This window comes from Onychomys torridus, chromosome 8, assembly GCF_903995425.1.
Source record: "Onychomys torridus chromosome 8, mOncTor1.1, whole genome shotgun sequence".
Lineage (NCBI taxonomy): Eukaryota > Metazoa > Chordata > Mammalia > Rodentia > Cricetidae > Onychomys > Onychomys torridus.
In genome coordinates, this window is record NC_050450.1 from 38772288 (window position 1) to 38786227 (window position 13940).

The window sequence follows — 13940 nt, forward strand, 5'->3', positions numbered from 1 at the left end:
GCCCTTATTGTTGATATGTACATTCTGGATGTGAGCACTGATGAGGGCATAGAATTAAAAGAGAATATGCAGGTGCCATTTAAATGAAAATGAGGACATGACCACTCCTAGGTATAGTTGAGGAGAAGGTTTTTATGTGGATATGAGGGGGAGTACAGCCAGAGGCATCTGGAAGAGTCCAGACTGAACATGGCCAGTAGAATAAAGGGCCATGAGAGAAGAGAGAGAGGGCACAGGGTTGAAGAGAGGAGCCAAGGACCCAGAGTGGAGCCGGGGGGGGGGGGGCAAGATGGAGAGTAGCCAAATGGTTGAGTTAAATAGGAAAGGGAAGCTGGGAGAGGGAAGCGAAGCTGGGTGAGGGACAGGTAGGGGTAGGGGTGGGGCATGCCAGCCATGCTGACTCTGTAAGAGACACTTAGTAGGGACTGAGGAAGCCTAGGGGCTAGCATAGCAGGCATGGGAAAATGGAAGAGCCACATGTCACTTCTGCCAGGCTAAGCACATGACTCCTTTTAGCAAGCAGAAACTATCTTCTTAAGTGCCTGAGGGAATGCTGGCTTGTCTAAGTGCCAGGCTTTGGGGAAAAGAGTTTCTTGGGACCTAATACCACTTAATACATACATAGAAACTAAACAATAGTTAAATCTAGAAGACAGGTTTATAACTTCAAATTTATAATAAAGGTTAAGACTGCAATGGGGATAAAATTTCTAAATTCTTTTGACAAAACACAAGTCCAGAGAGGGTGGCCGGGTCTCACAGCCTCAACGCTTCATCTTGGCCTTGGGGAGGAAGAAGTGGGTTAGTAAAGCATTTGGATAGGAGTGGTAAAGTTGTTGTTGTTGTTATTATTATTATTATTATTATTTTAGTTTTTCCAGACAGGGTTTCTCTGTGTAGCTTTGCACCTTTCCTGGCACTCACTTGGTAGCCCAGGCTGGCCTCAAACTCACAAAGATCCGCCTGACTCTGTAGTAAAGTTATTTTTAAATACTTTAAAAAGGACTTGAGAAAATCCTGTTAATTAAATGTTTACATTATAAAGAGATGGGAAAAAATTGTAAAACGAGAAAAAAAACAAGGAAAAGGGGGACTTATTCAAGAAAAAGCATGAATGTATCATAATCATAGAAAGTCTATAAAATTTATTTACTTATGTGGTTTTTTGAGATAGTTTCTCTGTATAGCCTAGGCTATCCTGCTCTGTAGACCAGGCTGGCCTTAAACTAAGAAGAGCTCGGCCTGCCTCTGCCTCCTGAGTGCTGGGATTAAAGTTGTGTGCCATCACACCAGGGCCCTGAGGTCTGTCAGTGAGGGCACTCTGAGATCTCAGGTTCCACATGCATTCTTCCCTTTCTTCATAAAGGCAAGTAATCCCTGAGCCCAATAGCTTGTCTCAATGCAGTGATATCGGGGCAAAAGACTTTTGATTAAAAAAAAAAATTGCATTGACAAAAGGATAATGAAATAAGCAACATTTAGATCATTTTGGGTTTTCTGGGTTAAACAAGGTGTGTAAATGGAAGACTAACAAATATAATTACCAGTTGGTAAGTCTTGGTGAAATTTTTTTTTTTTTTTTTATTTCTCAGAAGTTTGTGGAGACCCACAGAAGTTTCCTAGTGAGATCTGAGCTTGCTTTATCCAGTAGGGGCTGCACAGGGGAATGACTGGACCACAGGCATGGTTACCAGCTGTTTGCAAGGGTCTGCATTTGGCTATGCAGTATGCTTTGATCTAGTAAGGAGAGGTCTTTTGCCCCACACTTTGACATTGTTATAAAAAGTCTGTTTGAAGAGACAGAAGGGGCTGGTGGATTTTGATCCAGGTCCTCCGGAAGCTATCCTTGTTTCTGTCTGTCTCTTCTTTACTATATTTCTATCTGAAAAGTTTCTTATTCCTTTCTCCTCCTCATAGGAACCCTTTAAAAGATGGGAGCGGGTCTCCCACAGAAGTTGAGACTTTTTTTTTAAAGCATTTTTAAAGGTCTCATACATAGCCTTGGACTGGAGTTACAGATAGTTGTAAGCCTTCGTGTGGATGCTAGGAATCAAGAGAGTCCTCTGGTAGAGCAGCCAGTTTTCTTAACCACCAAGCCATCTCTCTAGCCCACAATTTTGTTTAAAGCCAGAATCCTGCCCAGCATGTTAAGATGGCTCAGTATGCTAAAGTGTCTGCTGCCAAGCTCGAGAATCTGAGCTCTGTTCTAGTCCTAGGACACACATGGTGGAAGGAGAGAACCAACTCCTTCAAGCTGTCCTCTGACTTACAGCAGCATGGCCTCCACACGTACATGTTCAAGAATGCACACACAATAGGAAATAGATGAAAGTCAATATGACCTTGAACTTCTGATCCTTTTTGCCTTCACCTTGTGAAAGCTTAGATTACAGGCACGTGCTCTCATCCCCATTTACCTTGTGTTGGGCATTGAATCCAAGGTCGGTGCGTACCAGGCAAGCACTCTGCCACTGAGCTACACCCCCAGCTTCATGGTCTGCTAATATGAGGTAGTGTTATCCTGCACTGAACCAAAAGCAAGAACAATCCTGGGCTTTCTGGATTTTTGGAAATGTTCTCTTCTTGTTTTTACAGCTGACTTAATCACTAAAGTGAAGGGGGAAAGCTAGCCTGTGGGAGGTGGGAGGTCAGAGCCCAAAACCAGTCTTGTTTACATAGCAAGTTTGAGGCCAGATTGGATTACATGAGACTCTCTCAAAAAGCAAAGAAAACCAAACAAAAACCACAGACAAGGACAGGCTGACAAGCTGGGCGGTGGTGGTGCACGCCTTTAAATCCAGCACTCGGAAGGCAGAGGCAGGCGGATCTTTGTGAGTTCGAGGCCAGCCTGGTCTACCAACTGAGTTCCAGGAAAGGCACAAAGCTACACAGAGAAACCCTGTCTTGAAAAACCAGAAAAAAAAAAAAAAAACAAAAACAAACAAACAAACAACAACAACAACAACAACAACAACAAACCAAAAAAAAAAAGAAGAAGAAGAAGAAGAAGCCATGCTCATATTCTGCCATTCTGCCACACATTCTGTGGCTGTTATTACTTAATACTTTCATTGAATTGGTTAATTTCAAAACCCCACATTGTTACACTTCACATGAGAAGTTACCTAAGGAGAGAGGTAGTTCTGTGTTGTGACCAGCAGCATATCATGGGCTTGAGAGATACACTGTCTTGGTTCAAGTTTCCCCTTTTAAATGATGGGATAACAGGACTGGCAAGATGGCTCAGTGGGTAAAGGTGTGCGCTGCCAGGCCTTATCACCTGAGCTCAATACCCAACCCACAGGATAGAAGGAGAAAACAACTCCTGGAAGCTGTTCTCTGACTTCCACATGCAGATCACACACACACACACACACACACACACACACACACACACACTAAATAAATAAAATGTAATAAAACTGGATGAGGATAAGAGGATAATAGTAACTATCACCTGAGTCCACCACACAATTCATGAAGCCCATGTAAAATGTGGCCTGGACCAAAGTGCCAATGTCAATCTTCCCTTCCCAGAGACAGGCTTCCCTCTGGGGACGATGGGTGACAGTCTCCTGCTCAGTGGCTTGGCTAGTGTGCTGTGGTTCCACCCTGCCCTGAAATTCAGAGGGCTCAGAGGGCTCTGTCCCGAACCTTGCTGGCCACTCATGGCTACAGTGGAGTTGAGGAGTGAGGACGAAGTTTCGAAGTTTTTGAGAAGGCAGACGGGGATCCGGCATGAGCACGGCTCCAAGTGCCCTGCCATGCTCCCTGGTCCCAGTGGTAGTTCTGCCTCAGCCACTGGTAGTTACATCATCACCTGTCGCCAGGTGCCTTTCAATGTCAGCTATTCAACATGTGTGCCCCTTAAAAGTGTCCGCCAGGTACAGCGCTCTCTCTTAACCTCTCTTATCCCTCTTGTCTTTCTTGTCTCCCCCTCTCTCTTCCCTGTTCTGTCTGTCTGCCTCTCTCATCCCCCCAACTCTGAGACAGCCTTTCACTCCTCACCAAACCCCCCTCCCCCATAAACCTCTTGTACTAACTCTGTTGCACCTGGAGTTTTTGCTTAGAGGCATACCTCAGCAGGGCCTGCTGAAAGGTACCCACTTTGCCTTTCTTTCTTATCCCTCTCTCTCTCTCTCTCTCTCTCTCTCTCTCTCTCTCTCTCTCCTTTCACTCAGGACACTTCATTATAAAACACACTTCATTCAGAGCTGGAGAGCTGGTTCATCAATTAAGAGTGTGTGCTGGTCTTTCAGAGGATCTGAGTTTGGTTCCCAGCACCCACATAAGGCACCTCACTCCAGCTCCAGGGGATCCGATGCCCTCTTCTGGCCTCTGTAAGTACCTACACTTATGGAATGAACATACATATATGCATAAAAAATTAATCCCTCCCCCACAAATTCAAGGAAAAGTATTATCATATAATTCTTTTTTTGGAGGGGGAAATGACAAGAGTCTCACTATGTAGGCCAAGCTAGTCTCAAACTTATGGTAATTCTCCTGCCTCAATCTCTCTAGTGCTAGCATTACAGGAGAGAGACATGACACCTTGTTGAAAAAAATTATCATCAACTCCAAGCATGGGGCTTCTTTAAACCTTGCCCTTGGCCGCAGTAGCTGCACTGAATACACACACACCCACGAAGGCAGCCCTACTTCCACCCAGACTCTTGGGGAACTGGAGTCAAAGGATGGCGATGGTCTGAATGCGCTCTAACGCTAGTGTGGCACGCAGTGAGTGACGGTTAAGGGTTTCTGCTCTTTATGTCATTGCCTGAAGAGGAAAACAGGACCTTTCCAGACACACACTTGTTCATCAGATATTGATTATCTATGAGTCTGGAGAGGCCCAGACATGTTTTATCTATCAATGAGCTATATAACAATGCTTCAGTCAGTGACTGACCAAGTACAAGGGAACAGAAGAGTTCCCATGGCCTGTGACCTCATTCCAGCTGTGTTGTGGGATATCTGATTACACTGTGAACCCCAAGATTGTATTAAATAAAATCAACCATAGGTTGAGAGGCAGAGCAAGCAACCAGTTGATTGGAAGTAACCATAGAGTGTGAGCAGAAGTCAGAGGTTAGGGAAAGAGAGGCACAAGAAGTAGAACCGAGGACCATCTGGTTGGAGGAGTTCTGTTTGCAGACAGAGTAGGAGAGGGTCTCCTTGAACTGCAGACGAGGAAGGTCACGCAGTTGCTCCCTCTGCCTCTCTGAGGTAGCAGGTTTTTCCTCCAGCATATGGTACCCAGGTCTTTATCGGTAAAATAAACTGATAGAGACTTAGTTAAAACAACATTCGTCTCCCTATGGGGAGGCAGCTGAAGCAGGGGTGGGATGCCAAGGCTCCTGGCCTGCGGCCTCAGCAGGGAGGAGGCAGCTGTGGATCAGGTGTAGCCATTGTCTAGCAGACATAAAAACAACACTGTTGCAAAACAGCATTCCTCATGCACTGTGGGACTGCCCTGCAAACAAACAGGTTGTACAGCTAGAGGTGCAGAGTCCAGACCACAGTCAAGGACAGTAACAGAATCTGGTAGGGATAAGTCTCTGCACTCACTATAGTATGCCTTTTATCATTATTGTAGTATGTACTCCATCTACATTTAAAAAGCAAACTGTGGAATGCGATGGGCCAGCCTGGCTCCGTTTTAAGATTAAAAACCATCTTGTTACAAGGTCAAATAAGTTCATTCTTATTTTCTATAAAACTTGGGTTTGACTAGGTCTGGACCCATTTTCTGGAATTTGTCATGTTCCACACCCTATACCCTGACCTCCACCCTGAAAAGATGCCAAATAATCTTGAGATGTTCTGTCAAGTTCCTATGTAACCCAAAAACCCTTGGGAACCCTTAGCCTTGCAGTTTGGGGGCTAATATAAAACCCACCTTTTCCTATGTTCGATGCTGTTTTCTCAAACTCCACTTTAGGGAGATAGCCCTGACAGAAAATAGAGTTTGTATAATCTGAACAAAGGTAATGAATGGTCTTTACTCTTGTTTGGTGAGATTAACAAATGTTACACACAGGGTGGTGTGGAATATTCCTTTACACTGTGTGATTATATGTTGCTGTGACTGGTTTAATAAAGAAGCTGACTGGCCAATAGCTGGACAGGATAAAGGTAGGGGGAGAGCCAAACAGAATTCTGGGAGGAAGAAGGGCAGAGTCAAAGGAGTCACCAACAGCCTCAGAGAGAAGCAAGATGGACATGCAGTATTGAGAAAAGGTACCAAGCCATGTGGCAAAGCATAGATAAAAAATAGGGGTTAAATTTAAATGTAAGAGTCAGCTAGTAACAAGTCTGAGCTATTGGCTGAGCATTTACAATTAATAATTCTCCTTGTTAGTTATTTGAGAACTGGTGGGAGGGAAAGAAAAGTCCGCCGGAATTTCTGCATGGAACCTGACAAGGCCCAAGGGAAGGTTCTAAAAACGTGCAGTGACGGAGCCAAATGCAGCTTCCTAGTCTTGTGTCTCTGATGTGAGCCACAGTACAGAGAGATGTTAGCAGCTGCCTGCAGGCTTGAGCCGCCAGCATTAGCTGAACCAACGCACTGTGTGGTGGGTTTGGGGATATGCTCACGCAGACAGAAAAGGTTACAGATATGCAGTAAAGACAGATCAGACAAAAAAAATTCTAAATGGGTCACAGTGTGTTTAAAAATATACATAGGCTTGGGAGAGAAAAGAGAAAAGATATATAAAAAGTTTAAAGTAATAAAGTCCTTATAAAGGGAGTAAAGAAACACAAAAGAAAAAAGCCATGTAAAGATGGGCAATACAGATAGTCTGTATGTGATTGTGTTGTTTTTAAATTTTTTGGCTGCTAAGAGACACTGGATTATAAAAACTGCTAGATTAAACCAACCTATATATTTTAAAAAATATCTTGACTTCAAAATTTAAGACAAAAGGTGTGTTGCTTTAGGGGAGAGGTAATGCTTTTATTTCCACAGGAAATGAGAAGCTATGGATTCAGGGTTAAAGAAAATCAGGTTTGATTGGGGAAGACCCCTGAAATCCTGGCTACAGACATAAAGAAAATAAGCATAAAAGAACTACAGGACACATAATGTATATTTTACCTGCTCAAACATAAAGAAAACTTTAACTGACTTGTACACACCACATATTTTATAGTTGTAATATATGTTACCTTTAAACATTTACTTATTTCAGAACAAGAAGACCAAACACCAATATAAATGGATGGCCCAGGTGATCCAGCATTTCAAAAGGCCTCTGTTACAGTCTCCTCCAAATCAGCTTCAAGGCTGCTGGCTGAGATGGTCCAACCTCACAGACTACTCCACCCAGGACTTCATTATTATCCCAATTTTCTCAAGGTTCCCTCAAAGATACCAGTGCCCCAACACCACAGAAAAGAGTCTATAGAACAATGCTCACATTCCCAAAATATTGGTTATGGATGTTTGTTATCATTTAAGGGGGGTTGGTTACAAGTTGTTATGGATAATGGTCAGAAAAAAAGCTGAACAAAGAAGATTAGCTTCAGGGATCTTGTTCTGAAAAGAGAGGAGGAATATAGAAATGGTAGGATAAAAGGGTAGGTTATTGAATCTACTTTTAAACTAAAAAAAAACAACTATTAATCTCAAAGTATTTTACATTGATATGGATTTTGGTTTATTCATATAAATTTAAAGTTATTTTTGCTATACTGTATGTATGTTTCAACTCTTGTTTAGCATATTGTGTTTATGCAGCTTATTTTTAAATGAAATGTATAATTAAGAGGTACAGATTAAAAGTCATTTGTAATAGTCAAACTTACAGTCATGTTAGGTATGTTTTCAAGGTCATACACAGATATATTTAGATAGGTGGTCTTCAAACACTTCAAAGACCTATAGAACATGACATTTAATATGTTTAATAACCTAAGGCTTTTCATGACAGTGAGACACATCTGCTTCTGGCAGCACCAATCTACTTAAAAGAAGATGGTGGACATCAAAGAAACTCTGTATGGAGTTTACTTTCTTTGTGGCAAAACTTAGCCACTGGGCAAGAAACAGCCCTTGCCTCGATTGTCCAAACTGGACCAGCTGGATGCAAAAAAGGCAACTGCCAAACTGTGCCAAGACAAGGCAGGCAGGACAGTCCTTCAAAGTTCCCCCCTCTCAGAACGTCTGTCAGATATACTAGGCCTGCAGACCGGAGTTGGATGCCCCAACGTTACAGAAGATACTAGGGTAACTAACCAGGCAGCCAGATGTCCCTGTCGTTAGGTAACATTTCATACTTCTGGGGTCTTTGATGGAGTTGAAGACTAGATAGTTAAAGTTTTCCTTAGTTATGATAGAAGGTAAATTAGGTACAGAGCTTTGGACTCATCAAGATAGAATAAATAATAGAGTATTTTCTCTAAATTTGTCAAACGCAAATGGACTGGATGGATATTGTAACTGTAATTCTTTTCTTTCTTTCTTTCCTTCTTCTTTTTTTTTTTTTTTTTTTTTTTTTGTTTTGTTTTGTTTTGTTTTTCCGAGACAGGATTTCTCTGTGTAGTTTTGGTGCCTTTCTTGGAACTCACTCTGTAGCCCAGGCTGGCCTCGAACTCACAGAGATCCACCTGTCTCTGCCTCCCGAGTGCTGGGATTAAAGGCACGTGCCACCACCGCCACCGCCCGGCGTAACTGTAATTCTTACTTGATGACATTTTGATGTATATAATTTTACTATGTTAAAGTTGAAACCTTCATTTTTAATTAGACAAAAAGGAGGCAATGTGACATTTCTTTACACTGTGTGAATATATGTTGCTGTGATTGGTTTAATAAAGAAGCTGACTGGTCAATAGCTCGACAGAGTAAGGTTAGAGGGAGAGCCAAACAGAGAATTCTGGGAAGAGGAAGGATGGGTCAGAGGAGTCACCAACAGACACAGAAAGAAGCAAGACAGACACACAGTATTGAGAAAAGGTAACAAGCCATGTGGCAAAGCATAGATAAAAAATATGGGCCAGGTGGTGGTGGTGGCACATGCCTTTAATCCCAGCACTCGGGAGGCAGAGCCAGGCAGATCTCTGTGAGTTTGAGGCCAGCCTGGTATACAGAGTGAGATCCAGGACAGGCACCAAAACTACACAGAGAAACCCTGTCTTGAAAAACCAAAAAGGAAAAAAAAAAAAAAAAAAAAAAAGAAAAAGAAAAAGAAAAAAGGAATATGGGTTAATTTAAATGTATGAGTTAGCTAGTAACAAACCTGAGCTAGGGCCGAGCACTTATAAGTAATATTAAGTCTCTGTGTCGTTATTTGGGAGCAGCTTGTGGGACAGAAACTTCTGTCAACAGGATGGGGGAGCATGTTCTAGAAGAAGGAATTGTTAACACAAGTGTCAGCTCTATGTGTGTTGTTTCCTGAAGATTTTCCAGTGGGACAAGATGAGACAGAAGTGTGATAGTCATGATCCTGACTTTGAGGCCTGAGCTAATGTATCTTATTTAAAATATATATAATACAATACATATACACATACATACACCCCAAAATATGTGTGTTTATTTATTTATTGTGTGCATGCCATGGTACACATATAGTGAGCAGAGATCAACTTGCAGGTGTCCATTTTTTCCTACCATGTGGTTCCTGGGGATTAAACTCAGACTTGGAGGCAAGCGCCTTTACCCATTGAGCCATCTTGCCATCATATATTGATATTTTAAATTGCAACAGTAATTTGTACACATTTAAGGGGTACACGGATAGTTTATATATACATGTAGTGATCTTCAGGGAGACTGGCATATTCACCACCTCGGCTTCCCTTTCTCTGTATTGGGAACATTTAAAATCTTTCCACTAGCTGTTAGAAAATATTAAATATTTAATTTTATTTAATTGTTGCAGATCTCAGCTATTCTAACTATGCTGCAGAACTCCAGAAACCATTCCTCCTATCCAGTTCTACCCTAAATTCATTAACCAGCCCCTTTCTATCTTCACCCCAAGCTTCCTGAGACTTGGGGACTACTGTCTGCTCTCCATGTATCTTTGCTCTTAGCCAAAAGGCTTAAGTAAAAACTAAAACTAAAACAACTTTAAATAGAAAAGTGATAAGATATGGATATAAAGAAAGAAAATATTTTTTGCTTAGGTATATAAGGTGTGTGTGTTTTAAGCTGATGTTGTAAGAGTCAAAAAGTACAAAAACCAGGGCTGGTGAGATGGCTCGGAGGTAAAGGCAGTTGCTGACAAGGCTGGTGACGTGAGTTCCAGCCCTGCAAGGTAGAAGGAGAAAACTGACTCCCGAAAGACATCCTCTGTCCTCCATAAGTACACCATGGCATGCATGGTAATAAAAATGTCAAAGACAGCAGGGCTGGAAAGTTGAAAAAGTGATTGCCTGTTGGGGCCCACTGGGTTTCCTAGTGCCTTTATTCAGCAGGTCTGCATAAAGAAGATGATTGGACCATGGGCCTGAGTACCAGGTGTTTGAAAGGGTCTACACTTGGCTGTATTGAGCAAGGGGGAGGTCCTTTCCCCCTCCCCTTGGCATTGGATACAAAGCCCTTTGGAATGAAGTTCTGGGCTGGTGGATAGGGATCCAGGCCCTCCCGAGGCTATCCTGTATTTCTGTCTTTCCTTTCCTTGTCTAGGTATCTCCTTCTAGATAATATTTCTCACCTCTCCCTACTCAAGAGTACCCAGGGTGTAAAAGTGGTGTCTGGTCCGCCAAAATTGCCTGGCAAATATGAAGCTCTTAGTTCAGAGCCCCAGCACTAAAAACTGGGCATGGCGGTATCTGCTAGTATTCCCAGTGTCAGGAGAGCAGAGACTGGAAGACACCTGGGTCTTGTTGGACAGTGTGGCCAATTGGTGAGCTCCAGGGTTAGTGAGAGACCTTGTCTCAAAACTAAGTTGCATTAAACAGTTGAAGATATCCAACATCTACCTCTGGTCTTCAAGTGCACAAACACATGTACAAATATGTATGAATCCATATACACAAACAAAAGTAAAGGTTATAAAGCAGAAAAGTTAAAATAAACCAAAGTTAATTTATTACCAAGGAAAGAAGCAGGTTTTTGTTGTTGTTGTTTTGTTTAAATAAACTCCCAGGTAACAAAGTTTACTGGGTAACAAAGTTTACTGTATGCACGAAAGAAGTCTCAGGCATTTATAGTCAACACTCACACTACGGCAGCAACTTGACGTCTACATGGTCCATTCACAGTAAGTGCCCTAGCCAAGTAAAGCATCCTTATTTATTATTTATTTTGAGACAGAGGCTCACTATGTAGACAGGCGGGTCTCGAACTCACAGAGATCCACCTGCCTTTACCTCCCAAGTGCTGTGATTAAAGGTGAGCAACACAACGCCCGAAACCATGGCCGTCTTATACTGTATTTTTAGTTAGGTTTAGAAACACAAACACCACTGCATTAAAATTAGCAGAGTTACTGAGTACATTAACATGCTGTTCGGGCAGTGTGTACCTGCATCACCATACCATGTCATAATCATTTGTTTTTATTCTTTCTTACTGGTATGCTGAAATTCTATTCTAGATCATAAGATCTATTCTAGAACTGGGCTTTAAAAGGTAGCTGATTTAAAAAAAAACAAACCCATTTTATAGGTTGGGAAATGCCAGTGGGAGGGGTGCTATGGCTTGTTCACGTCCTACGGGGCTTTTGGTGGCGGAGTACAAAGGGAACCAAAACCTCCTGACTCTGACTCGCCGCTCTCACCAACTTTGGAACAGGCTGTCAACCCCAGTCGCAGGTGCACAACCGGCTAGCGGCCGAGAGGGTTAACAGGGGGCCAGCACCAGACTTCGTTTCTCAACTATGCAAAACAGAAACACAGACGCCTTTCTGTCTGCGCTCCTTATCTAATCCTCTTGTTTAAAGTCAATCCGTGGTCACGACGCCGCGGTTCTGGGGTTCACAAAGACAAACACAAGGTGGGAGGGCAGTCTCCGGCCGCCACCCCCCTGTCTCGCGCTTTTCCTGCTGGGTCCTACCACGTACCGAAGAAGCCTGCGCCGCGCGGCACAGGTCGGCGGAGCAGCTCGCCCAACTCTCGGGCTCCCCCGGTCCTGTAGCAGCAGCCCTAGCCCGCGGGACCCCGGCCTACCTGCGCGCTCCCCGCCGCCGCCGCCGCCGTCTCCGAGCCCCGCGGCCGCGCGCAGCGCGCTCCCGCAGCTCGCCGACAGGTTCCCGGTGGCTCTGCGCGCCAGCGTCAGGATGGGCGCCGACCAGCCGTCAGCCGCTCGGGGCCGCGCCGCGCTCCGCAGCTCGCCGTGGCTCGGCAGCTGACTCCTGTCCACGATCTCGAACTCTTCCCCCGACTCTAGGCCTGCCTCCGGCCCGGGCTCCGACCCCGGCTCCTGCTCGGGCTCCGACTCCTGCCCCGCCCGGCGGCAGCCTCCGCGGGCGGCCATGTTGGCCGGTCACGTGACCCGCCCCTGGCCTGGGCTGAGCCGCCTGGCGCTGCTCCCTGCGGCCGCTTCCTTCTCTGCTCGATCTCTGCTCGCCTGGTCTTGCTTTCCTTGAATAACGCTCGGGAAAGTAGGACTCCTCAGTAAACGCCGGTGATCCCCAGCCGGGAGTACTTGGAAGTTACTTTTGAACTTTCCTCTTTCCAGGACTTGGAATGCACCTTAGTTTAGCGTTCTGGCAACCCTGTTGGTCTTTGTGCCACAGCTTCCTCTTTTGAACTTTCACGACTATTGTTTTTTTCCTTTGAGACAAAATCTTACTGTTGGATTTTTATTTGTTGTTGTTGTTGTTTCCCGGACAAGGCCTTTTGTTGCCCAGGTTGGCCTCAAAATAGGCCACGTAGCTAGGCGGTGGTGGCGTCTGCCTTTAATTCCAGCACTTGGGAAGCAGAGGTAGGCAGATCTCTGAATTTGAGGCTAGCCTGGTCTATGGAGCGAGTTCCAGGATAGCCATGGCTACACAGAGAAACCCTGTCTCCACCCCACCCCCTAAAGCCACGTAGCAAGGATGTTCTTGACTACATTTTTTTCTTTGGGGCGGGGGCGCAGATCTGGTAGTTGAACCTTAAGACTCACACATGCTAATCAAGACCTCTTCCACCGAGCTGCATTTCACCCTCAGCAACCAACAGGGACGTTGAATTTGTGATTTTCCTGCCTCTATCTCCTAGGTGCATCTGACACCACATCACACCCTGCTAGGCATGCACTCTACCAACTGAGCTACATTCCCAGTCAGAATCTCAGTTCTGTAGCACAGGGCCTAGAACTCAGTAATGTAGCACGAGCTGGCCTTGAACTCATGGTGAATCTCCTGCCTCTGCCTCCTGAGTCCTGAGAATGAATGCACGTGTGCCTCACAATGCCACCTGATGTCTAATATTTTCAACTTGATCATTTTTCTGCAGCACTCTTCAGAACAGGCTGGAAAGGGCTGTTGAAGAAACTAGGACAGATGAGTCAGAGGTGTGTGTGGAGGGGGAGGGGGACTTTGCTTTTAAATCAAATGAATATGAACGACAGCTTGGCAGGCAAGATCTGCAGTGGTAGACTGGAAATGAGATCCGGATTCTGCTGTTAATTGTTATAGGATTGAACCAACTTCATTACTAAATAAGATTTCACAATAAGAAAACACAGCACACAGTCTCCCTTGTGATCATTGTCTGCTTTCTGACTCTGGCCTGGATAAGTCACCATACATATATGTGGTTATTCAGCCTATTTTCTTAAGAGGAAAAGGAGGGAATCTGGCCAGATTTCGACAAAAATGTCATTGGAATTTAACAATTTGCAAAAACCGGGGACGTGGACCACATCAAACTCCAGATCTGTCAGATTTTAAAATTGTTAAAACGTTGCAGGCCAGGCGTGGTGGCACACACTTTTTAAAAAAAATATATTTATTTACTAAAATTTTTTTCATTTTACATACCAACCCCAGTTCCCCTTC

General features: G+C 44.1%; 1 protein-coding gene across 2 annotated transcripts in view; it reads right to left on the reverse strand.

Moving 5' to 3' along the window:
- Rufy1 (RUN and FYVE domain containing 1) overlaps positions 1–12458 on the reverse strand; it is a 53467-nt gene extending 41009 nt beyond the window's left edge. For both annotated transcript variants that reach the window (XR_004945649.1, XM_036196227.1), the window contains exon 1: positions 12124–12458. Coding sequence is in view for 1 of the 2 variants with exons in the window: in XM_036196227.1 (XP_036052120.1) it covers positions 12124–12430 (307 nt within the window). In the remaining variant the exon portion in view is untranslated. The remainder of the gene's footprint in view (positions 1–12123) is intronic.
- Between the last annotated feature and the right edge of the window lie 1482 nt (positions 12459–13940).